The following is a 22623-nucleotide window of genomic DNA, read 5'->3' on the forward strand; positions in this document are numbered from 1 at the left end:
GTACCTGTTTCTTATGCAAATTTCTGCGCTTTTAACTTGTCCATGTCAGTTATTGGAGAATCTATACCATTTGCTTTTGAAATGCATATCATAGCACTTCACTAGCAAAGGTTTCAGCCCCTGCTGTTACTGCTGAATGAAACTGTCAGCTCAGCTTGTGTGAGGCAGACTAATTGTCATTCACTCAAAAATGTCTACAGCCACCATCAGGAGCCCAGTGACAACTTCCTTTCATTTGGTCTGATTTCTGTGTCGGTAAAGGAAGTATCAGACATAACAGAGGAGGAAGAAGAACCTGCAAACAATCCAGTACTATGTGATTATAGAAGCAATACATCCAATACAAGTATACAGTTAGGTCCAGAAATATTTGGACAGTGACACAAGTTTTATTATTTTAGCTGTTTACAAAAACATGTTCAGAAATACAATTATATATATATAATATGGGCTGAAAGTGCACACTCCCAGCTGCAATATGAGAGTTTTCACATCCAAATCGGAGAAAGGGTTTAGGAATCATAGCTCTGTAATGCATAGCCTCCTCTTTTTCAAGGGACCAAAAGTAATTGGACAAGGGACTCTAAGGGCTGCAATTAACTCTGAAGGCGTCTCCCTCGTTAACCTGTAATCAATGAAGTAGTTAAAAGGTCTGGGGTTGATTACAGGTGTGTGGTTTTGCATTTGGAAGCTGTTGCTGTGACCAGACAACATGCGGTCTAAGGAACTCTCAATTGAGGTGAAGCAGAACATACTGAGGCTGAAAAAAAAAGAAAAAATCCATCAGAGAGATAGCAGACATGCTTGGAGTAGCAAAATCAACAGTCGGGTACATTCTGAGAAAAAAGGAATTGACTGGTGAGCTTGGGAACTCAAAAAGGCCTGGGCGTCCACGGATGACAACAGTGGTGGATGATCGCCGCATACTTTCTTTGGTGAAGAAGAACCCGTTCACAACATCAACTGAAGTCCAGAACACTCTCAGTGAAGTAGGTGTATCTGTCTCTAAGTCAACAGTAAAGAGAAGACTCCATGAAAGTAAATACAAAGGGTTCACATCTAGATGCAAACCATTAATCAATTCCAAAAATAGACAGGTGTGACAATGTGGGCCCCAAGTGTATGTGGGCCACACATCAGGTAGCGGGATTAAAGCACGCCAGAGTAATTGGTCTCTTTAACAGACCATCTGGTTTATTAACAGGTCCATAAACCATATCAGGTCACATAACATAAAGATGCCGTTCGTTGGCTTTCTCCTCAAAGACCAACACATAATATAAAGTCCACACACTTTTGGACTGCCACCCATGTGTCACTGACCCTTGTCAGTATCCAGACCCCAGGTCCAATCCCAGTTACCTTCCTCTTAAGGTGGCTAGTGTCCTTTCCAGGTTCCCCCTGGCTCCAGCCACATGGCTTTACACATGGACCTAAAAGCCCCTTCCTTCAGAAGAAGGTCTCCGGAGGAGTGCAAAACACCCTGCTTCTGCTCTCTCCATCTCCAGCACACACACTGGAAGTCTAGAGCCAGTCTCTCCCTAGACTGCCCTCGACACTCTCCACCCAGGTTCAGAGACAGGATTGCTTTAACCCCTGGAGCCACACCCACAGGTGGTAAGGAGTGTGTAATCAGCATCACACACCCTTCCATGGCTCTGCATGAATGCAATCCTGTGGAACCACAGGTCCCAGCCAGTTTCACATTGCAGAGCACCCACGCTTCTGCAAAACATACCGGCCTTTTGTAATACAGCCGGTTGATACCTCACACAGGCCAGAGTTAAATTTGCTGAAAAACACCTCATGAAGCCAGCTCAGTTCTGGAAAAGTATTCTATGGACAGATGAGACAAAGATCAACCTGTACCAGAATGATGGGAAGAAAAAAGTTTGGAGAAGAAAGGGAACGGCACATGATCCAAGGCACACCACATCCTCTGTAAAACATGGTGGAGGCAACGTGATGGCATGGGCATGCATGGCTTTCAATGGCACTGGGTCACTTGTGTTTATTGATGACATAACAGCAGACAAGAGTAGCCGGATGAATTCTGAAGTGTACAGGGATATACTTTCAGCCCAGATTCAGCCAAATGCCGCAAAGTTGATCGGACGGCGCTTCATAGTTCAGATGGACAATGACCCCAAGCATACAGCCAAAGCTACCCAGGAGTTCATGAGTGCAAAAAAGTGGAACATTCTGCAATGGCCAAGTCAATCACCAGATCTTAACCCAATTGAGCATGCATTTCACTTGCTCAAATCCAGACTTAAGACGGAAAGACCCACAAACAAGCAAGACCTGAAGGCTGCGGCTGTAAAGGCCTGGCAAAGCATTAAGAAGGAGGAAACCCAGCGTTTGGTGATGTCCATGGGTTCCAGACTTAAGGCAGTGATTGCCTCCAAAGGATTCGTAACAAAATATTGAAAATAAAAATATTTTGTTTGGGTTTGGTTTACTTGTCCAATTACTTTTGACCTCCTAAAATGTGGAGTGTTTGTAAAGAAATGTGTACAATTCCTACAATTTCTATCAGATATTTTTGTTCAAACCTTCAAATTAAACGTTACAATCTGCACTTGAATTCTGTTGTAGAGGTTTCATTTCAAATCCAATGTGGTGGCATGCAGAGCCCAACTCGCGAAAATTGTGTCACTGTCCAAATATTTCTGGACCTAACTGTATTACAAAAGGTATTGTTTTGAAGAGCTATGATATATGGCAAGGGGGTGAAAAAGTAGTGGAAAGCCCCTTTAAGCTAAGTGAACAGGTAAGGAAGGACACACCTGTATGAATGTCTTCAGTACGCTCCCCCTAGTGGCAGGCACAAGCAGATATAATGTAAAACTATGAAAAAGCATCCCCTGAGCCTTGCAAAAATTTGTGCTAAAATTTATCAGTACCCAAAAAAAATTGCTTTCATAGCTGGAGTCACACATTAAGAAGCTTTACTGTCTTGTATTGGATTATGCTGAACATTAATTAATCTGAGTGCTCATGGCTTGGACCAGCGACTGACACACAAAGCATAAATCATTGTATATTTGGCATACATGTCACACCATGAGAAATTGCTCCACTTTGCTGGGCAGGTGGCCACATTTGGAAATGAACTGGACGTTTATAGAAGAAGAGCCAAACCAGTCATCGGCTGATTCGTGTCTGTTATTTAGGCTAAATCCCGTGGCTTGTACCTGCGCTACACTCACTCCTAAAATAAAACCTTGTTATGCCAATTATAGGATCAAACAGGAACAAATGGTAAAAAATTAGAAATGTTGAAGGAATATGGATCTTCTGGTTACTAAAATTTATATTTTATGACCATTGACTATACAGCTTGGTAGGATATGACACTGACCCTAATGTTAAAAAAAAAAAAAGTATCATCTAAAATCATCTTAAAAGGGAATCGGTCACCAGGTTTTTCCCTTATAAGCTGTGGCCACCACCATAAACTATTATATACAATGTTCTAAAATACTGTATATAAGAGCCCAGGCCGCTCTGTAGAACATAATAAACACTTTATACAATACTCATCTAGGGGGCGGTCCGGGTCTCAGTCCGGCGCCTCCTCCATCTTGTGCGATATCCGTCTTTCTGACCAGCCCCATGTGCCTGTCGCATTCTGCGTCAGTCACAGAGAGGCCACCATTGTGCGCCTTCACATGCGCTCTTTGATCTGCCTGGCTAAGGACAGATCAAAGTACTGTAATGCGCAGGCGCAAGAAAAGGACCAAAGACCGGCAGCGCATGCGCACTACAGTACTTTGCTCTGCCCTCAGCTGGGCAGATGCAGGAGCGTGATGGAGGCCTCTGTGTGGATGACACCGGACGCGTCATGCACACGGGACTGGGCAGAAGGATGGAGATTGCACAAGATAGAAGAGGCGCCAGACCGAGAGCAGCAACACCCATCGGACTGGACCGCCCCCTAGGGGAAGAGACTCAATGCTGGACCCAGGAAGGTGAGTAAACCATTAACCTGCTTCTAAAATTCTCTTAAAAACGGAAAACCCCTTTAGGTATTAGTATACACTAAAATTTTACTGTAAAAATCCGCCAAAATTTTGTGCAACGCGAGGCTGTGCAAAAAAAGTAAAGAATTTTGGCGTTTTCACACTATTTTTGCCCAGCTCTTGCAAAATGGGTAGACCTAGGGTGGGACCGGGGGAAGACCCATCAAACTCCTGAGCAGTGGCACTCCCTATTCAACAAATCTTACTCCAGTCTCTACCGGAGTAATACTTGTGGAAAGGTGCACAGCTGAGCACATCTCTTCGCGCCTCACCTGATTAATGAAGAGACATGTGCCTCTAAATACATTAGGTGCCTTGATTTCCGCCACCTAATCTAGATAGGCGTGAAAAACACCAGTCTTCATGAATCAGGGCCTAATTTCCTGAGTTTCCTCTTGGAGCAGAGGAAACAAAAATTTTATCTTTCAACTGTAAAACTATGCAAAGAATTTAGAGCTATAAGAACATGTAAAGAAATCATTAATACACATAAAACAAATAAAGTGTCTTGATGGAGACATGGGCAAATATGGAGACTGTCATGTTTTGGCGGGCAGTGCTGCGGAAATGAAGAGCATTGGAATTCCTAAATGTTTTTTTACTAATACCAACGCATTTCTGCCCTGGATCGGGCCTTTCTCAAGGGATAAAACCTTGACACTTGGCTTTATACATGATAACACCTAACTGTTTCTCTGCCAAGAATGTATGTAACATGTCACAACTTGCTGTATCCCATGCAATTTTTCATATCAGGAAGAAAAGCGAAGCAGTTACTGTTAACTCCCCCTCTCTACAGCCTCAGATGACCCCAGAGGGATCCTGGAACTTTTCTTCATGTTATCATTCAATTTCCAATATAGGTGGAGGAGAACGGGTCTAAAGCCGCCTTTATCACCAGTAGAAAGCCAGAAGGTTAATCCATACCTTTATTCAGGGGTTAAAACCAGCCTATGCGTTTCAGGGTACACAGACCCCTTCCTCAGGACCAAAATGATAAATGACAAGATAACAGTTTATCCTGTCATTTATCATTTTGGTCCTGAGGAAGGGGTCTGTGTACCCTGAAACGCATAGACCTGGTTTTAACCCTTGAATAAAGGCATACATTATACTTCTGGCTTTCTACTGGTGGTAAGCGCGGCTTTAGACCCGTTCTCCTCCACCTATATTGTTCCTGATTTTGCAGGGCTGCGGCTATTCTCCTTTGACCACGTCTACACAGGCGTTGTGACTCTCACAACCCTGACAGGTGAGTGTACCCATACATTTGTTACACCCTATTGCATTGATTGCGCTATTTGTTCCACAGTCTCCCCTTCTCATCATTCAATTTCCCACAGATTGTTACTGTTCTCTTCCCCACTGAAGGGCCTCCAGTAACCACAAGAATGGGGAGAGGAGGGGTCAAAGGTGACAGGCAGTCCTGTGGTGTCTGGCTATAGAAGGTCACTGCGTTTGGCTGTCAAACTGCTTCTTGACCTTCTATTATTCCTGCTTGATGTATAGGGTATCTTATGTATCCCCCTCTGCTTGGGGTTCATTCCTTTCCCTTTAGGACCCTGCAGAGTTCCTCACCCTTACTGCTGTTTCCATCAGCACTTCAGTTTGTGTCCTTAAATTCTCTCATTTTGTTTTGGTCTGTGCTGGTGATAGCTCCAACTACATACAGATCCTGAGTGCAAGCAGTCGGCTTGCAATCATCTGGAGTAGCTTTGCTACATTTTGCAGTCCCTCTCTCTGTATCTTCTTGGAGATACATTGTTTGTTAGCTTCAAGTGGGGTTGACGAAGAGCTCATCCCATCCGCTCCCTACCCAGGGCCCAGATCAGGGTCAGCCTAGGGCCAGGTATCCTGCTCGGCACATAGGTGCGGAACCTATCTAGGACAGTGAGGAAAGTCCGTGCCCCGCGGTAGGCTTGGTCAGGGGTCACCATCCTCCCCTTCCCTAGACACAGGGTCTCCTTTCCATTTTGCAATTTGCTGGGTACTTTCCCGTAACTAGAGTGACAGGATGTTACAGGAACGTTTCCTTATGTTATCACCCCTATCACATCTATCTAATATATGTCTTAAGGAAACAAATTGGTCTCTATGATTATGTTTTCAGATTTTAAAGAAGATCCTTTTACATTTTTACAAAACCTTACATCAGACATATATGTCAAAAGTATTTCCCTAATTGCGAAACCCAATGTCAAACAGTGGCAGCCATAGTGTAAGGAAGCAAAGCCCAGCCCTGGAGCTGAGACAGATGTGTAACGTTACCCATGTTGCTCTTTCCTGTGCAATTTCAAAATGGTATGCCAGTATAGAAAACCTGACAGAGTCCGAAAGGACAAAACGAAAATGGGGTGAGGACACGTGACAATACTTCTCAACCCTTGAGCTAATATATGGCTTTGAAAGACCCTGCTACTTATATACTTTAAGGGCAGATGGACAGGGGTCACCTCCCCAAATTACATTTACCAAATGACATCAGTAGTGTCCCTAAATTTCCAAAAAATATTTGCTGTTTTTTAAACCCTTGAATAGTAACGCTGAATACGTTTTTGATAAACACGGCAAAAAAAATGGCGAAAGTGAAATTATTTGTAAGGCTGCTTTCACACATCCGGTTTTTGCAGTGCGGCTCAATCCGGCTCAAAAACCTATGCAACGGATGCGGCGACAAAAACGGATCCATTGCATAAGTTTTTCCATGCGGCCCGTCTGTTTTTTGATGGGTGCGGCTAGATACTGAGCATGTGCAGTGGAAAAAAACGCATCTGGTGGCCAGATGAGTTTTTTGCCGCAGGACGCCGCATCCGGCGTCCATAGGCTCGCATTGTAAATCGCGCCGGATCCGGCGCGATGCGGTTTTTCGCCGCACCAAAAAACGTGCCAGGCAACGTTTCATCCGGCCGCCGCATGGGCTAAATATGCCACATCCGGCAAAAATCCGGACGCAACGCAAGGCCATGCGGCACAATACGGCGCTAATGCAAGTCTATGCGGGAAAAAACGCAACCGGCGGCAAAAAAAACCGGTTGCGTTTTTTCTGCAGAGCGCCGTATTGTGCCGCTCAGCAAAAATCGGATGTGTGAAAGCAGCCTAAGTCAGTCTAATGGAGCCATTAGATACTTTACACCCAATTATGTAATTATACTCGTCTATATAAAATTGTATCCTTAAAGGGAACCTGTCAGGTGCAATATGCACCACAAGCAGTTCTGGGTGCATATTGCTCATCCCTGCCTAACTGTCCCTGTATCTAGTAGCATAGATAAAGAGATCTATAGAAAATGTATTTCTAAAGATCCTTTATGATATGCTAATGAGCGCAGGGACTAGTCCCAAGGGTGTTATAATCCCTGACTAGCCACCCTCTTAGCATGGCAGCACGCCCACAGGGGTGTACTAAGATGCTATTCAATGCAGCATCACTAGAGGTGCCACGCTTACCTGTGTTCGCTTTGACCGCGCTTCTGAATACCGGGCACTTCCAGTAATGCGCAGTAGACATGTACACCCGGCTTCATACTGCGCATGACCGGAAGCGTGGTCACAGCGAATGCTGGTGACGCTGCATTGAACAGCATGTTAGTACGTCCCTGTGGGTGTGATAACATGCTAAGAGGGCGGCAAGTCTGGGGATATAACGCCCTTGTGACTAGTCCCTGTGCTCATTAGCATAAGATAAAAGATCTTTAGAAATACTTTTTCTATAGATCCCTTTACCTATGCTAGTGTATACAGTGACGGTTAGGCAGGGATTAGCAATATACACCCAGAACTGCTCATGGCTCTAGGTGCATATTGGACCTGACAGGTTCCCTTTAATCCCCCCAGCAGTCATCACCATCCATCGACCATGTAATTATTGCTTGACGGGAAGGATCATCTTAGCAAGAAACATTACCACACATCTCTTGTACTCCCATCAGCCCGGATAGCATTTTTCCAGATCTCAACTACACAATGGATGTCGTGGGCACAGACACATGATTAAACCTAGGAAACGAGTATTTGAAGTCTTTGCCAAGACAAGGAGAAAATGAATAACAATGTACCTCTTGTAAGTGCGCCTCTTTCTTCTTCGATGACAAATTCAAGTGTTTCTCCAATATTGAATAATATTTCTCGCTCTCTTTGTCAAACTTCTTCTTTCCTTCCTAAAAACATGAAAGTCAAAACATTAACATTCAGCATGTAAGAGTAATTACCGACTAACAAGCTTAGCGTACTTTCCTCGAGGACCACTAAAGCCAACATATGAGGTGGGGAAATATGAGGCAACGTCTCGTAATGTTCTCAGTCGTAGCACTCCCATAGTCTCTGTGTGCCCTTCGAAATTTACAGGACATGCTGGGATCTGTGGTTTCAACAGTAAAACATATTGTAAGCCTAAATAACAGGAGGGTTGGATGGGTTCCACCTTCATGATAACTGGAAGGGCAAATACCGATAATCTGGGATTAGTTCTAATTGGTCATCACTCATCATCAACCCAGAGGTCATGGGAACTTGGGTACCTGGATTCCAATTTTGGTTAGATATAAGGTATGAGATCCTCTGGTTATAGAAATTCAACTCCCAACATATCCAAACCAAAAGATCACAAGCATGTTTTAACCAATATAGAACTAAATGATTAGCGACATAGTTGAACACAGGAGCAATACAGGGATTATCCACTACTCAAACAACGCCTTCTCAATCTGAGTATTTATTCTGATTAAAATAAAAAAAAGTTATACTCACCTTTGGTGGTGGTGTAGTTTCAGCGCTCGATGTACCGGGGCCCAGTCAGCGTTGGTTTAGTCTTCCTCAATCAGTGCCGGTTCAGTCTCCCTCCAGTCAGCATCGGTAAATTCTCCCCTAGTTAGCGCCAGAACAGTCCTCCCAGTCAGTGCCAGAACAGTGCCCCCCCCAGTTAGTGCCAGTACAGTCTCCCCCTAGTCAGCTCCAGTACAGTCTCCCCTAGTCTGCGCCAGTACTGTCTCCCCCAGTCAGCTCTGGTACAGTCTCCCCGCCTTCGGATGTATCAAACATCAATTAGAAGTGAGTGGTCAGCCTGGCTTCCTCTTGATGCTCAATTCGTCCAAAGACGGAGGGACTGAAAACAGCTCTGACAGGTGTCAAGACTGAAACTGGCACTGACAGGAGGGGAGACTGATACCAGTGCTGACAGGAAGTGAAACTGAAACCGGCACTAACAGGAGTGGAGACTAAAACCGATGCTGACAGGGGGAGAGACTGAAAGCAGCGCTGACAGGAAAGTAGACTGAAATCAACGCTAATAGGAGGGGAGACTGAAATAGGAGCTGACAGGAGAGGAGACTAAAATTGGCACTGACAGGAGGGGAGGCTGAAACTGGCATTGACAGGAGGGGAGACTGAAACTGGTGCTGACAGGAGGAGAGACTGAAACCGGTGCTGACAGGAGGGGAGACTAAAACCGCTGCTGACAGGAGGGGAGACTAAAACCGGCACTGACAGGAGGGGATACTGAAACTGGTGCTTACAGGAGGGGATACTGAAACTGGCGCTTACAGGAGGGGAGACTGAAACCGGCGCTTACAGGAGGGGAGACTGAAACCGGCGCTGACAGGAGTGGAGACTGAAACCGGTGGTGACAGGAAGGGAGACTGAAACCGGCACTGGCAGGAGGGGATACTGAAACTGGCGCTCACAGGAGGGGAGACAAACCGGCGCTAACAGGTGTAAAGACTGAAACCAGCGTTGTCAGGATGGAAATCTGGGTGCAGGGTTTGTATGACGTAACAACTTCATGAGAGCCTCGGGAAGCAAGCATTGAAATAGCTGGAACGGTGCCGACACCGGAGTGGAATAGAAGTGTTTTCATTTTAACGGGTACAAACACAGATTGTGAAGGGGTTGTCTGAGTAGTGGATAACAAGGAGTACTTGTTACCAGTTCAAAAGTGGTATTACACCTGCACTGAACGAGGCTTGGCCCCTCTAGTCAGAATGTGGCTGGAAGTCTGCATATCATAGCCACATTACCACCACTACCTCACAGCGCGTGCAATGTCACAATTCATAAATTCATAAGCTTGTGGTCACAAAGTGGCTGCAGATTACAGATTAAAGGCCGCTTTACAAGCTACGATTTATCTGATGATCTCTTAAACGATGTGACACGCCCAGATTGTAGTTACGATTTTCCGAGATCGCACATAGGTCGTTTATTAGCGGTCACTCGTAACGATCTCACAAATGACGCAACATCGTTCAGCGATATATTGTATGACCCAGGCGGTCGTGTGGATGTTGTTCGTCATTGGCAGGGTGTCAAACGTAGCAATATGTCTGCTGCGTTACAAACGACGAACAATGTTTTGAAACTGAACGACGTGTCAACGATCAACGATTTTCATCCTATTTGCGATCGTTCAGAGTCGCTCGTAGCTGTCACACGCAACGACGTCGCCAACGACGCCGGATGTGCATCACGAAATCCGTGACCCCGACGACATATCGTCAGATAAATCGTAGCGTGTAACGGCGCCTTTAGACCAGACAATCCTTTTAACTGAAAGTTTGTGGGCCCTACTGCAATATCCCAACAAGACTCTCAAGTATAATCCTCTGATATTATTATTATTTATTAATATAGCGCCATTTATTCCATGGCGCTTTACAAGTGAAAGAGGGTATACGTACAACAATCATTAACAGTACAAAACAGACTGATATAGGAGGAGAGAGGACCCTGCCCGCGAGGGCTCACAGTCTACAGGGAATGGGTGATGGTACAATAGGTGAGGACAGAGCTGGTTGCGCAGTGGTCTACTGGACTGAGGGCTATTGTAGGTTGTAGGCTTGTTGGAAGAGGTGGGTCTTGAGGTTCCACTTGAAGCTTTCCACGGTAGGGGAGAGTCTGATATGCTGAGGTAGAGCGTTCCAGAGTATGGGGGATGAACGGGAGAAATCTTGTACGCGATTGTGGGAAGAGGAGATAAGAGAGGAGCAAAGAAGGAGATCTTGTGAGGATCTGAGGTTGCGTGCAGGTAGGTACCGTGAGACTAGGTCACAAATGTAGGGAGGAGACAGGTTGTGCATGTGCATGTGCAGGTTGATATGAGCCAAAGTATCCTTTTTGGTCCTCCCTAGTCTTTAAAGTCTATGGGTTAGTGCAATGCTTAGGCTTCTGCCTGTCGCAACACCATGGTCCTTTTAATTAGCATACCAGAAGGGGCGCAGGTCGTTGACCGCTCGGATTCTAAAATCCTATCTGAAAATATAGGACATCCACATACAGTCATGGCCAAAAGTTTTGAGAATGACACCAAAATGATATTTTCACATGATCTGTTGCACTCTGTTTTTTAATTGTGTATGTCTGATGTTTACATCACATACAGAAATATAATTGCAATCATTTTAGTTGTACCAAAAGGTTATATTGACAGTTAGAATGAGTTAATGCAGCAAGTCAATATTTGCAGTGTTGCCCCTTCTTCAGGACCTCTGCAATTCTCCCTGGCATGCTCTCAATCAACTTCTCGATCAAATCCTGACTGATAGCTGTCCATTCTTGCATAAGCAATGCTTGCTTTTTGCCAGAATTTGTTGGTTTTTGCTTGTCCACCCGTCTCTTGATGATTGCCCACAAGTTCTCAATGGGATTAAGATCTGGGGAGTTTCCAGGCCATGGACCCAAAATCTCTATGTTTTGTTCCATGAGCCATTTAGTGATCACCTTTGCTTTATGGCAAGGTGCTCCATCATGCTGGAAAAGGCATTGTTGGGCACAAAACTGCTCTTGGACAGTTGGGAGAAGTTGCTCTTTGAGGACATTCTGGTACCATTCTTTATTCATGGCTGTGTTTTTAGGCAAGACTGTGAGTGAGCCGATTCCCTTGGCTGAGAAGCAACCCCACACATGAATCGTTTCAGGATGCTTAACAGTTGGCATGAGACAAGACTGGTGGTAGCGCTCACCTCTTCTCCTAAAAAGCTGTTTTCCAGATGTCCCAAACAATCGAAAAGGGGATTCATCTGAGAAAATGACTTTACCCCAGTCCTCAGCAGTCCACTCCCTGTACCTTTTGCAGAATATCAGTTGGTCCCTGATGTTTTTTCTGGAGAGAAGTGTCTTCTTTGCTGCCCTCTTTGAAACTAGGCCTTGCTCAAAGAGTCTCTGCCTCACAGTGCGTGCAGAAGCACTCAAACCTGCCTGCTGCCATTGCTGAGCTAGCTCGGCACTGCTGGTAGTCCGATCCCGCAGCTGAAACAGTTTTAAGATACGGTCCTGGCGTTTGCTGGTCCTTCTTGGGCGCCCTGGAGCCTTTTTGGCAACAATGGAAGCTCTCTCCTTGAAGTTCTTGATGATGCGATAGATTGTTGACTGAGGTGCAATCTTTGTAGCTGCGATACTCTTCCCTGTTAGGCCATTTTTGTGCAGAGCAATGATGGCTGCACGTGTTTCTTTAGAGATAACCATGGTTAACTGAAGAGAAACAATGATACCAAGCACCAGCCTTCTTTTAAAGTGTCCAGTGGTGTCATTCTTACTTAATCATGACTGATTGTTCCATTACCACAGGTGTGGGTGTTGATGAGGACAGGGCTGGTGATCAATCACTAAAACAATGTTAGCTGCTCCTTTTAAGGCAGGAATGCAATGATGTTGAAATGTGTTTTGGGGGTTAAAGTTCATTTTCTTTGCCAATATTGACTTTGCAAGTAATTGCTGTTAAGCTGATCACTCTTTATGACATTCTGGAGTATATGCAAATTGCCATTAGAAAAACTTTGTAAAAATTAATATTTGTAGCATTCTCAAAACTTTTGGCCATGACTGTATTTACACAGAACCTCAATTTATTAAGTTATGTAACTGTCAATAATTCTAGCTTCCAATGCAATGTTTTTCGATGGGTGCTGTGGACATCTTTCAGGGCTACGTCCTGCTCGATCACTATCTCAGCATTGTAACATCCAGTCTTCAATCTATTTTCCAAAAGCCGACAGACGAGATTTCTGGAATGTGCAGCATGATGACATATTTTCCCTCATATGATGCCTTGTGAAATAATTGATTTCATACTCATTCCATCATTTAAGCCTGTGTTTTTTTCTAGCCACCAATTTACTGAGCTGTTTGATGTAATTAGGGAACATTTAAAAGGATAATCTATAGATGGAAGGGTATTCAAGGGGTGCTTGTACCAGTGTATACATCTCATGCTACCAGTGTCATCTCGTCATTGCTAGGGTGTGGACCTAAGCCTGTTGCTAGGTTCTGGAGTTAGGTCTTTTGTTAGGTATCTTACTAGGCCCTGGATGTGGACCTGTTGCTAGGGCTTGAAAGTGAGCCTGTTACTAGGACTTGGAAGCGAGCTTGTTGCTACGACCTGGAGGTGAGCTTGTTGCTAGGGCCTGGAGGTGAGCCTGTTGGTAGGGCCTGGATGTGGACCTGTTGCCAGGGTCTGGAGACGAGCCTGTTGCTAGTGCCTGGAGTCGAGCCTGTTACCAAGGCCTGGAGGCGCGCCTGTTACTAAGGACCTGAGAGGCGAGCCTGTTAGTAGGGCTTGGAGGCGAGCCTGTTAATAGGGCCTGGAGGTGAGCCTGTTAATAGGGCCTGGAGGTGAGCCTGTGAATAGGGCGTGGAGGCGAGCCTGTTACTAGGACCTGGAGGCGAGCCTGTTACTAGGGCCTGGAGGCGAGCCTGTTACTCGGGCCTGGAGGCGAGCCTGGTACTAGGGCCTGGATGAAAGCTTCGTACTAGGGCCTGGAGGTGAGCTTTTTACTAGGACCTGGAGTTGAGCCTGGTACTAAGGCCTGGTGTCAAGCCTCGTACTAGGGCCTGGAGGAAAGCTTGGTACTAGGGCCTGGAGCTGAGCCAGTTATAAGGGCTTGAAGGCAAGTCTGTTGCTAGGGCCTGGAGGTGAGCATATTACTAAGGTCTGGAGGTGAGCCTGCTACTAGGTTCTGGAGTTGGGTCTATTGTTAGGACCTGGAGGTGGACTTGTTGCTAGGCCTGGAGGTGAGCCTGTCCTGATATTCTGACACAAACACACTTGGGGACTTTTATCAAAGCTAGCAGAGAGGAAAAAGAGGAAAGTCTCCAACATCCACAGAAGGTACAGGTGAGTAAATTAAAAAAAGGTTTTTATTGAAGAATCATTAAAAACAAGTATGGAGGCAGATGTAAACCACCATGATACAGACAGGGGAGGAGAATCATATGCGTTTTGGCAAAAAGACACCTTATTTATTTGATGAATAGGTGTCTTTTTATTGAAACGCATAGAAGCTGTATCATGATGGTTTACCTCTGGCTCCATACTTGTTTTTAATGATTCGTCAAGAAAGACTTTTTTAATTTACGGTACTCACCTGTACCTTCCGTGGATGCCGGAGACTTTCCTCTTTTTCCTCTCTGCAAGATTCCGTCCCAAGCCAGGACGTTCCGTGCACCGGCTGTGACATCCTCCATCAAAGTGGGTGATCTGATCTTCCATGTTTTATTTCTCAATACTAGTCCCCATCAGACGGGGAGTAATTGCCAATGGCAACCAAGCAAGTTCCAGTTTGCAGCATTGTAAAAGGTTGCTAGGGGTGACTGATACTTTTTCACTTTGAACAAATTCTTAGCAAAAATAAGTTTGATTTCCCATAAGTACAGTAAATGTTGTCTTTTCAGATCATTCGGGCACCTGCTGTTTCAATCTCGGTCATAAAACCTGTTTACTGGCGGGAAATGGCGAGTTATGGTCTTTAGCACATTCCACTTTTAGAATTGTTGGATTTTCTTCCACCGCAAATAACTTCTGTTATTTTAATCAATCTGAAAACAAAAGAGCTTTTTTTTTATATTCCTTTTGCTGTCGAAATTGGATATTCCTGCAGACTTCCAGGTCTCCTGATGTCACATATTAATCATCACCACGATGTATCAAGCAGCCATTGTTTGTTTTTTTTTACTGTGTAATACCATTTACCATAAGTCAGCACCAGTCATTTTCTTTAAAGAAGAAAACACAATTTTATTATATTTTTTAAATCACCTTTAAAAAGAGACAGATAGATATTAAATATTTACGGTACCAAATATTTAATCACAATTTCATATATATATTATATATATATATATGTGTGTGTGTATGTAGCCTATTTATGCATCTAAAGATCTCACTGATACCAGTGCGTCCTGTAATAGGAGCCATTAATGCCAAGCCATACATAACCCAAGCACAATGCCGAGCCGTACATCATCAAGCACAATGCTGAGCACTACATCACCAAGCACAATGCCGAGCCGTACATCACCAAGTACAATGCCGAGCCGTACATCACCAAGTACAATGCCGAGCCGTACATCACCAAGTACAATGCCGAGCCGTACATCACCAAGCACAATGCCGAGCCAGACATCACCAAGCACAATGCCGAGCCAGACATCACCAAGTACAATGCCGAGCCGTACATCACCAAATACAATGCAGAGCCGTACATCACCAAGTACAATGCTGAGCCGTACATCATCAAGCACAATGCTGAGCCGTACATCACCAAGCACAATGCCGAGCCGTACATCACCAAGCACAATGACGAGCCGTACATCACCAAGCACAATGACGAGGCGTACATCACCAAGCACAATGCCGAGCCGTACATCACCAAGCACAATGCCGAGCCGTACATCACCAAGTACAATGCCGAGCCGTACATCACCAAGCACAATGCCGAGCCGTACATCACCAAACACAATGCCGAGCCGTACATCACCAAGCACAATGCCGAGCCGTACATCACCAAGCACAATGCTGAGCCGTACATCACCAAGCACAATGCCGAGCCGTACATCACCAAGCACAATGCCGAGCCGTACATCACCAAGCACAATGCCGAGCCGTACATCACCAAGCACAATGCCGAGACGTACATTACCAAGCACAATGCCGAGACGTACATCACCAAACACAATGCTGAGCATCGTATAGAGTGCTGTAAAGCCACCACTTGACTCTGGAGCAGTAGAAACGTGTTCTGTGCAGTGACGGATCACACCTCTATCTGGCATCTGATGGCCGAGTGTGAGTTTGGTGAATGCCAGAAGAACGTTACGCACCTAACTACATTGTGCCCTCTGTACAGTTTTGTAGAGAAGGGATAATGCTATGGGTTTCATTTTTTAGGGTCGTCCTCGGCTCCTTAGTCCCAGAGAAGAGAAATCTTAAAGCTTACTTATACAAGACATTTTGGAAAATTGTGGCTTATAACATTGTGGGAACAGTTGGGGAAGGCAATTTTCTGTTGCCCATGACTGTGCAAGTGCACAAGGTTCATAAAGGCATGGTTAGGTGAGTTTGGTGTGGAAGAACATGACCAGCCACACACTTGGGGAAGGCTATTTTTTTTTCCTTTTGACTGTGCCAGTGCTCAAGGCTGATAAAGGCATGGTTAGGTGAGTTTGGTGTGGAAGAACATGAACGGCCGCACAGGGCTCAGACCTCAGCCCCATTTAACACCTTTGGAATAAACATGAATGCAGATTGTGAGCTCAACCTTCTCCTCCACCATCAGTGTCTGCTGTTATGCAATTAATGCACTTACAACACATGGGTAATGGAGAAGGCAGAAGAGAAGACCACACTCCACAGATCTAAACCGCACTCCACATGGACTAAAAGACCCTAACCGCAAAACTATAAGCACCACTTCAGACATGGCTCCTTAAAAGGCCGTCAAAGGGTTCCTCATGCCTTCTGAAAGAACTCAGAGAAGGCTGCCACACAATGCCAAAAAGGGGAGAGGAAGGTGTGCAGGAACGAACACAATACAAGAATGAAGTAAACTCAAATGAGGTACAAGGAAGAGGATCTGGGAAGGAATACCGAACCAACACACAGCAGGCACTCAACCATTCTCTACTCAAAGGTAAAACCCAAAGCTGAACTCCCAGAGATAAATCCACATAGCGATATAGCAAGCAAGGACATTAGGAAAGAGGTGAACATATATAACCTCGTCCAGAATGTGATAGGGCAAATCCCAACCGGGAAATAAGAGACATCTAGTGAGGAGAAAACTGAGAAGGTAAAACAAAGACAATAAGAACCATCAGAATTTGGACAGGAAACAATCAACAGACAGAGAAACTGACCACAAAAACAGGTGGTCACCGGATCGAATCACCAATCCGAGCCTTACAAATGCATTTCTAAACAAATTGGCAAAACTTCCAACAGAGACATCCAAAATCTCATAGAAATCCTCCTTGGAAAAGTGAAGCTGCTTTAGCTGTAAAGGCAAAAACCAGCTCCATAATGTCTATGCATTGACAACCCCAATTCCAATAGTTTAGATGCTGTGTAAAATGTAAAAAGAACAAGAATGCTTTGATTTGGAAATCTCTTATCAATATTTTATTCACAACAGAACACAAATCAGAAGGTGAACGTTGGACATTTTTCCATGTAATATGAAAAAAATTAATTAAGTTAAAAAATGATGGCAGCAACACATCTCAAAAAAGGTTCGGGCAGGGCCGCGTGTACCATTGTGTAGCTTCCCCTCTTCATTTTACAAATCTGTAAACGTCTGGCAAGGCAGTGGACCAATTGCTGAAGTTTTGGGAAAGGAATGTTGTCCCTTTGTTGTCTGATGTAGGATTCTCACTAGTCCACAGTTCAGGGTCTTTGTCGGATTTTTCGCTTCATAATGCGCCAAATATTTACTATTGGTGAAAGGTCTAGACTGCAGGCAGCCGGATGATCACTCAAACCCTTCTTCTGTAGAGCCATCATGGTATAATGGTATAATGGATTCAGTGTGTGGCTTGGCATTGTCTTGCTGAGAAATACAAGGTCTTTCCTGAAATAGATGTTGTCTGGATGGCAGCATATGTTGTTCTAAAACCTCTACATAACGTTCAGCACCGAGATGTGTACGCTGCTCATGTCATACGCACTAATGAAACCGGTTACCATCTGAGAGACAGGAACTGTGCGCTGATAAACTGGATAGTCACTGTCCTCTTGAGTCTAAAGGCCCCGTTACACGCTATGATTTATCTGACGATATGTCGTCGGGGGTCACGGTTTCCGTGACGCACTTCCATCATCATTAGCGACGTCGTTGCGTGTGACACCTACGTGCGACTCCAAACTATCGCAAATAGGTTGAAAATCGTTGATCGTTGACACGTCGTTCAGTTTCAAAATATTGTTCGTCGTTTGGAACGCAGCAGACATATTGCTACGTTTGACACCTGCCAACGACGAACATCATCCACACGACCGCCTTGGTCAAACAATATATCGCTGAACGAGGTTGCGTCGTTTGTGAGATGTGTACGTGTGACTGCTACAAAACGACCTATGTGCGATCCGGCAAATCGTAACAACGATCTGGGCGTGTCACATCGCTACTGAGATCGTCACATAAATCGTAGCGTATACCGGGGCCTTTAGGACACAGCATCCATGGTTTCCATACAAAATTTCACATTGTGATTCATCTGACCACAGAAGTCTTTTGCCTCAATTCATTATAAATGAGCTTTGGCTCGGAGAAGACAACGTTTCTGGATTGTGCTAATATTTTAACTTCTTTGCCTGATAGAGTTTTAATTTAAATTTAGAAAAAAACCAAAGAGAAAATTGCATGAAAAATACCCTGACTATAAATAAATAAATTGCAAGTGCTTAATAACAGGGTACTTAGTGTATACATTTTTGCAAAAAGGTAAAAAGCTGTCTCACCTCGTCAAGGTGTACACAAGGTGTGCTTTTTTGCAAGTTGGGGGCGCAGCCCTCCTAATACTGAGACTGAACAACTAATTGCGTCTCACTTCACTGTGTATTTAATCTGGGACACAGCTGACCACTTGCCACCATTCATATTGGAGTTTGACATGACACAAGTCAGGTATTGATAATGTTTTTAACTTCAGTAGGTTAGGGACTGTCTCAGATGGGTACACCGTGACGAGGTGAGACAGCTTTTTACCTTTTTGCAAAAATGTATACACTAAGTAACCTGTTATTAAGCACTTGCAATTTATTTATTTATAGTCAGGGTATTTTTCATGCAATTTTCTCTTTGGTTTTTTCTAGTCTTAAGGCTGCAATTCACATGCTTAATGTTGCATGTTTACTGAACATTGTTTCAGCTCAGGTTTTTTGTGTTTTGTGTTTTTTTTAATTTAAATTTGTGGATTATAGGGTGCTCAAAGTTTAGACAATGATTTATGGAAACATTCCTGAGCCCTTGCAGTGATTTCCTCAACGCAATCATGCCTATTGCCAGTAGATATTGAGCATCCCATATTACCCATCGGCTTTGAGCATTTGGATTTCTCCAGAATCTCTGAATCTTTTGACGATATTATGTACTGTAAATGATGGGATAGTCAAGTCTTTGCAATTTAGTATTGAGGAACATTTTTTTTTACATGGTTTTACAATTTTAGATCCAGTTGTTTATAGACTGGTGAATTTCTAACCATCTTTGCTTCAAGGAGACTCTGCCTCTCTAAAATGCTTTCTCTAGATAGTCATGTGGCTTAGTTGAAAAATAACCATTTACTTTTCCAGCCTTTCGTTAACCCTGTCCCACATTTTTGAGATGTGTTGCCGATATCCGTCACTAAACGAGTTAATTTTTTCACATGACATTGAAAAATATCCATCTTTCATCTTCTGATCTGTGTAAAATGTTCGTTGCCCGAAGACTTCCATGTTAAACAACTGTGTATCATGCAGCTGTTCTTTGGTCATTACAATCTCACATAAGTGTGCAGTAAGTATACATGAGAAGCCGATACATACTGTAGTGTCAAACAAACTTTCTCAGGACCTCAGCTAGAGCTCAAGTCACTAGATGGGATGTTCATAAAGTCATTAGCATTTCTAAATATTTATCCCTGAAATGTCTTCCTTTGTATCTAAGAAGTTCAAGCTTCTAAGAGGCAAAAAAGGCTGTTTTCTCTGTAACAACTATAAAAACTAGAGTATGTCTCTACTTTGTTCTTTTTAAAGGGATATACCAAGCTCAGACATGGTAGGTCTTCTGTGTACTGCTTCTGTTTTCTTCAATAAGAGCAAAAACACAAGCCTGACATAGGTGGTTATCTAGTTTGCAGCACAGAAAGCATGTCTGTCTGTAATGTATACATTTATGTAATGTGTTGGTGTTTGTAATATGTATATGTGGGTGTAATGTCTACACATGCATCTAATATTTATCTGAAAAAAAAAAAGTGTACCTGGATACGCACAGCTTCATCCAGCCTATATTACTGAGAGGGACACACATCCAGCCTATATTACTGGGAGGGACACACATCCAGCCTATATTACTGGGAGGGACACACATCCAGCCTATGTTACTGAGAGGGACACACATCTAGGCTATGTTACCGAGAGGGACACACATCCAGCTTATATTACTGAGGGACACACATCCAGCTTACATTACTGAGAGGGACACACATCCAGCCTATATTACTGAGAGGGACACACATCCAGCCTATATTACTGAGAAGGACACACATCCAGCCTATATTACTGGGAGGGACACACGTCCAGCCTATATTACTGGGAGGGACACACATCCATCCTATATTACTGAGAGGGACACCCATCCAGCCTATATTACTGAGAGGGACACCCATCCAGGCTATATTACTGAGAGGGACACCCATTCAGCCTATATTACTGAGAGAGACACACACATCTAGCCTATATTACTGAGACGGACACACATCCAGCCTATATTACTGAGATGGACACACATCCAGGCTATATTACTGAGAGGGAAACACATCCAGCCCATATTAATGGGAGGGACACACATCCATCCTATATTACTGAGAGGGACACACATCCAGCCTATATTACTGGGAGGGACACACATCCAGCCTATATTACTGAGAGGGAGACACATCCAGCCTATATTACTGGGAGGGACACACATCCAGCCTATATTACTGAGAGGGAGACACATCCAGCCTATATTGCTGAGGACACTCCCACAAATAAAACGTTTGAAACTTGGATCAAGCTTCAAACTAAATATCAGGCTCTTAAAATGAATGCAGGAATCAAGATCACAGACTGAAACTAAGGGGTTATCTGGACCTAATTTCTTTTTTCTCTCTATATGCCTAAGAACTTGCAGGCAGGTAGATGCTAACTACCTGCCTGTGCTACATGGTGGCCGATCTCTGCCAGCTGAGAATGCTTATGGAAAGCTCCTGCAAGTGATTCTAAGGCTTCCGATGATGTCACAGCTCTTTCTCTTCAGTTGACGGGGAGTGACTGCTGATGCCATCCTGATTGATACCTGGCTCCCCGCTGCCTAACTGCGGGGAGCTAGCAATCAATAACATGATGTCGGCAGTCACACCTCGTCAACAGAACAGCCTGGTAGAGGAATAAATGCTTTGTTGATGTGAGGCCAAGTCAAGCATCTGAATCTCCGGCAGGAACGGTCCATGACTGCTCAGAGCCACCACCGAGCAATTAGGTCTTCGCGCCATAAAAAAAATAAAAATAAAACTAAATTAAAAAAAAATAATAAAAATAACCACTAACATATGTAAAAATATTTATCCCCATTTCAAAGATGTCCATAATCTTTAGAGCAAAATAAACTACGTTCCCATGATGGAGCGGTAGGAGACATTATTAGCATTTAGCCGGTTGCATATTTGCTAATATCTGTGATTACTGACACATACTTGGTAATATTCATTATTGACATTTCCTTGAGCCCTTTTCAATCTTATTTGCTAAATCATTCTATTATTTCAAACACCTAAAGTCCTAATGCAAAAAAAAAAAAGTGGAAGACGAGGGGATTCTGTCCAGACGCTGATAAGAGTATAGCCGCAGCGGCATTACATTTAATACATAGCGGATTATTTATTAATCTGAAATAACGCCGGGCAGGGGGATTTAAGGTAATGAATGATCATAGCTGCATATTATTAGCAGCTTTAGATTCTGATCTTATAAGGATTAAGACAGTAAACAGAGATAATACCAGGGGGTTAGAGACAGTTCAATGAAGTTCGCAGAATAGTAAAATAATTATATAATTTGTGCATATATATGCAGTGTGTGAAACAAGTATGGAACACATCACCAATTTTCTAAGTAAATATATTTACATACAAAGAAATAAAAAAATTACATAAAGCAAATGTATTGAAAATATAAAGAAACAGAATTGCAAAAGGCCATGGAAAGTCATGACACCAGCTAAAATCAGTCAGTAATTAGAAAGCATAAGCAAGGATGGTTGACCTTAGGGAGATCAACATCCAACACCGCGGAGACACCATCACGTGTTTCTCAATGCAGTGATTCTAGAGCAATGCCCGCTGGGAAATATTCAAAACAAGAAAGCCTGCGGAGGCACCATCACATGTTTCTCAATGCTGGCAGGAAACTAGCCAGGTATTTCACCGGGAAGTAACAACCACGGGAAGGGCAGTCTCCAGTCAAGGAGACTACCTATGCCAAACATGGTATTCATCCACAGACAGCTGTTTCAGGGTTTTGCCCCTCATCAGTGTGGAGTAGGAAACTGGCTAGTGGATGGATACCACGTTTGGCATAGGTGGTCTCCTT

General features: G+C 43.9%; 1 protein-coding gene across 1 annotated transcript in view; it reads right to left on the reverse strand.

The window, feature by feature from the left end:
- The window catches only part of ARHGAP42 (Rho GTPase activating protein 42), a 501254-nt gene that overhangs the window by 143146 nt on the left and 335485 nt on the right, over positions 1 to 22623 (reverse strand). The window contains exon 5 of the mRNA XM_075337479.1: positions 8081 to 8182. Coding sequence (XP_075193594.1) covers positions 8081 to 8182 — 102 coding nt within the window. The remainder of the gene's footprint in view (positions 1 to 8080; positions 8183 to 22623) is intronic.

Source organism: Anomaloglossus baeobatrachus, chromosome 2 (assembly GCF_048569485.1).
Source record: "Anomaloglossus baeobatrachus isolate aAnoBae1 chromosome 2, aAnoBae1.hap1, whole genome shotgun sequence".
In the NCBI taxonomy this organism is placed as follows: Eukaryota; Metazoa; Chordata; class Amphibia; order Anura; family Aromobatidae; genus Anomaloglossus; species Anomaloglossus baeobatrachus.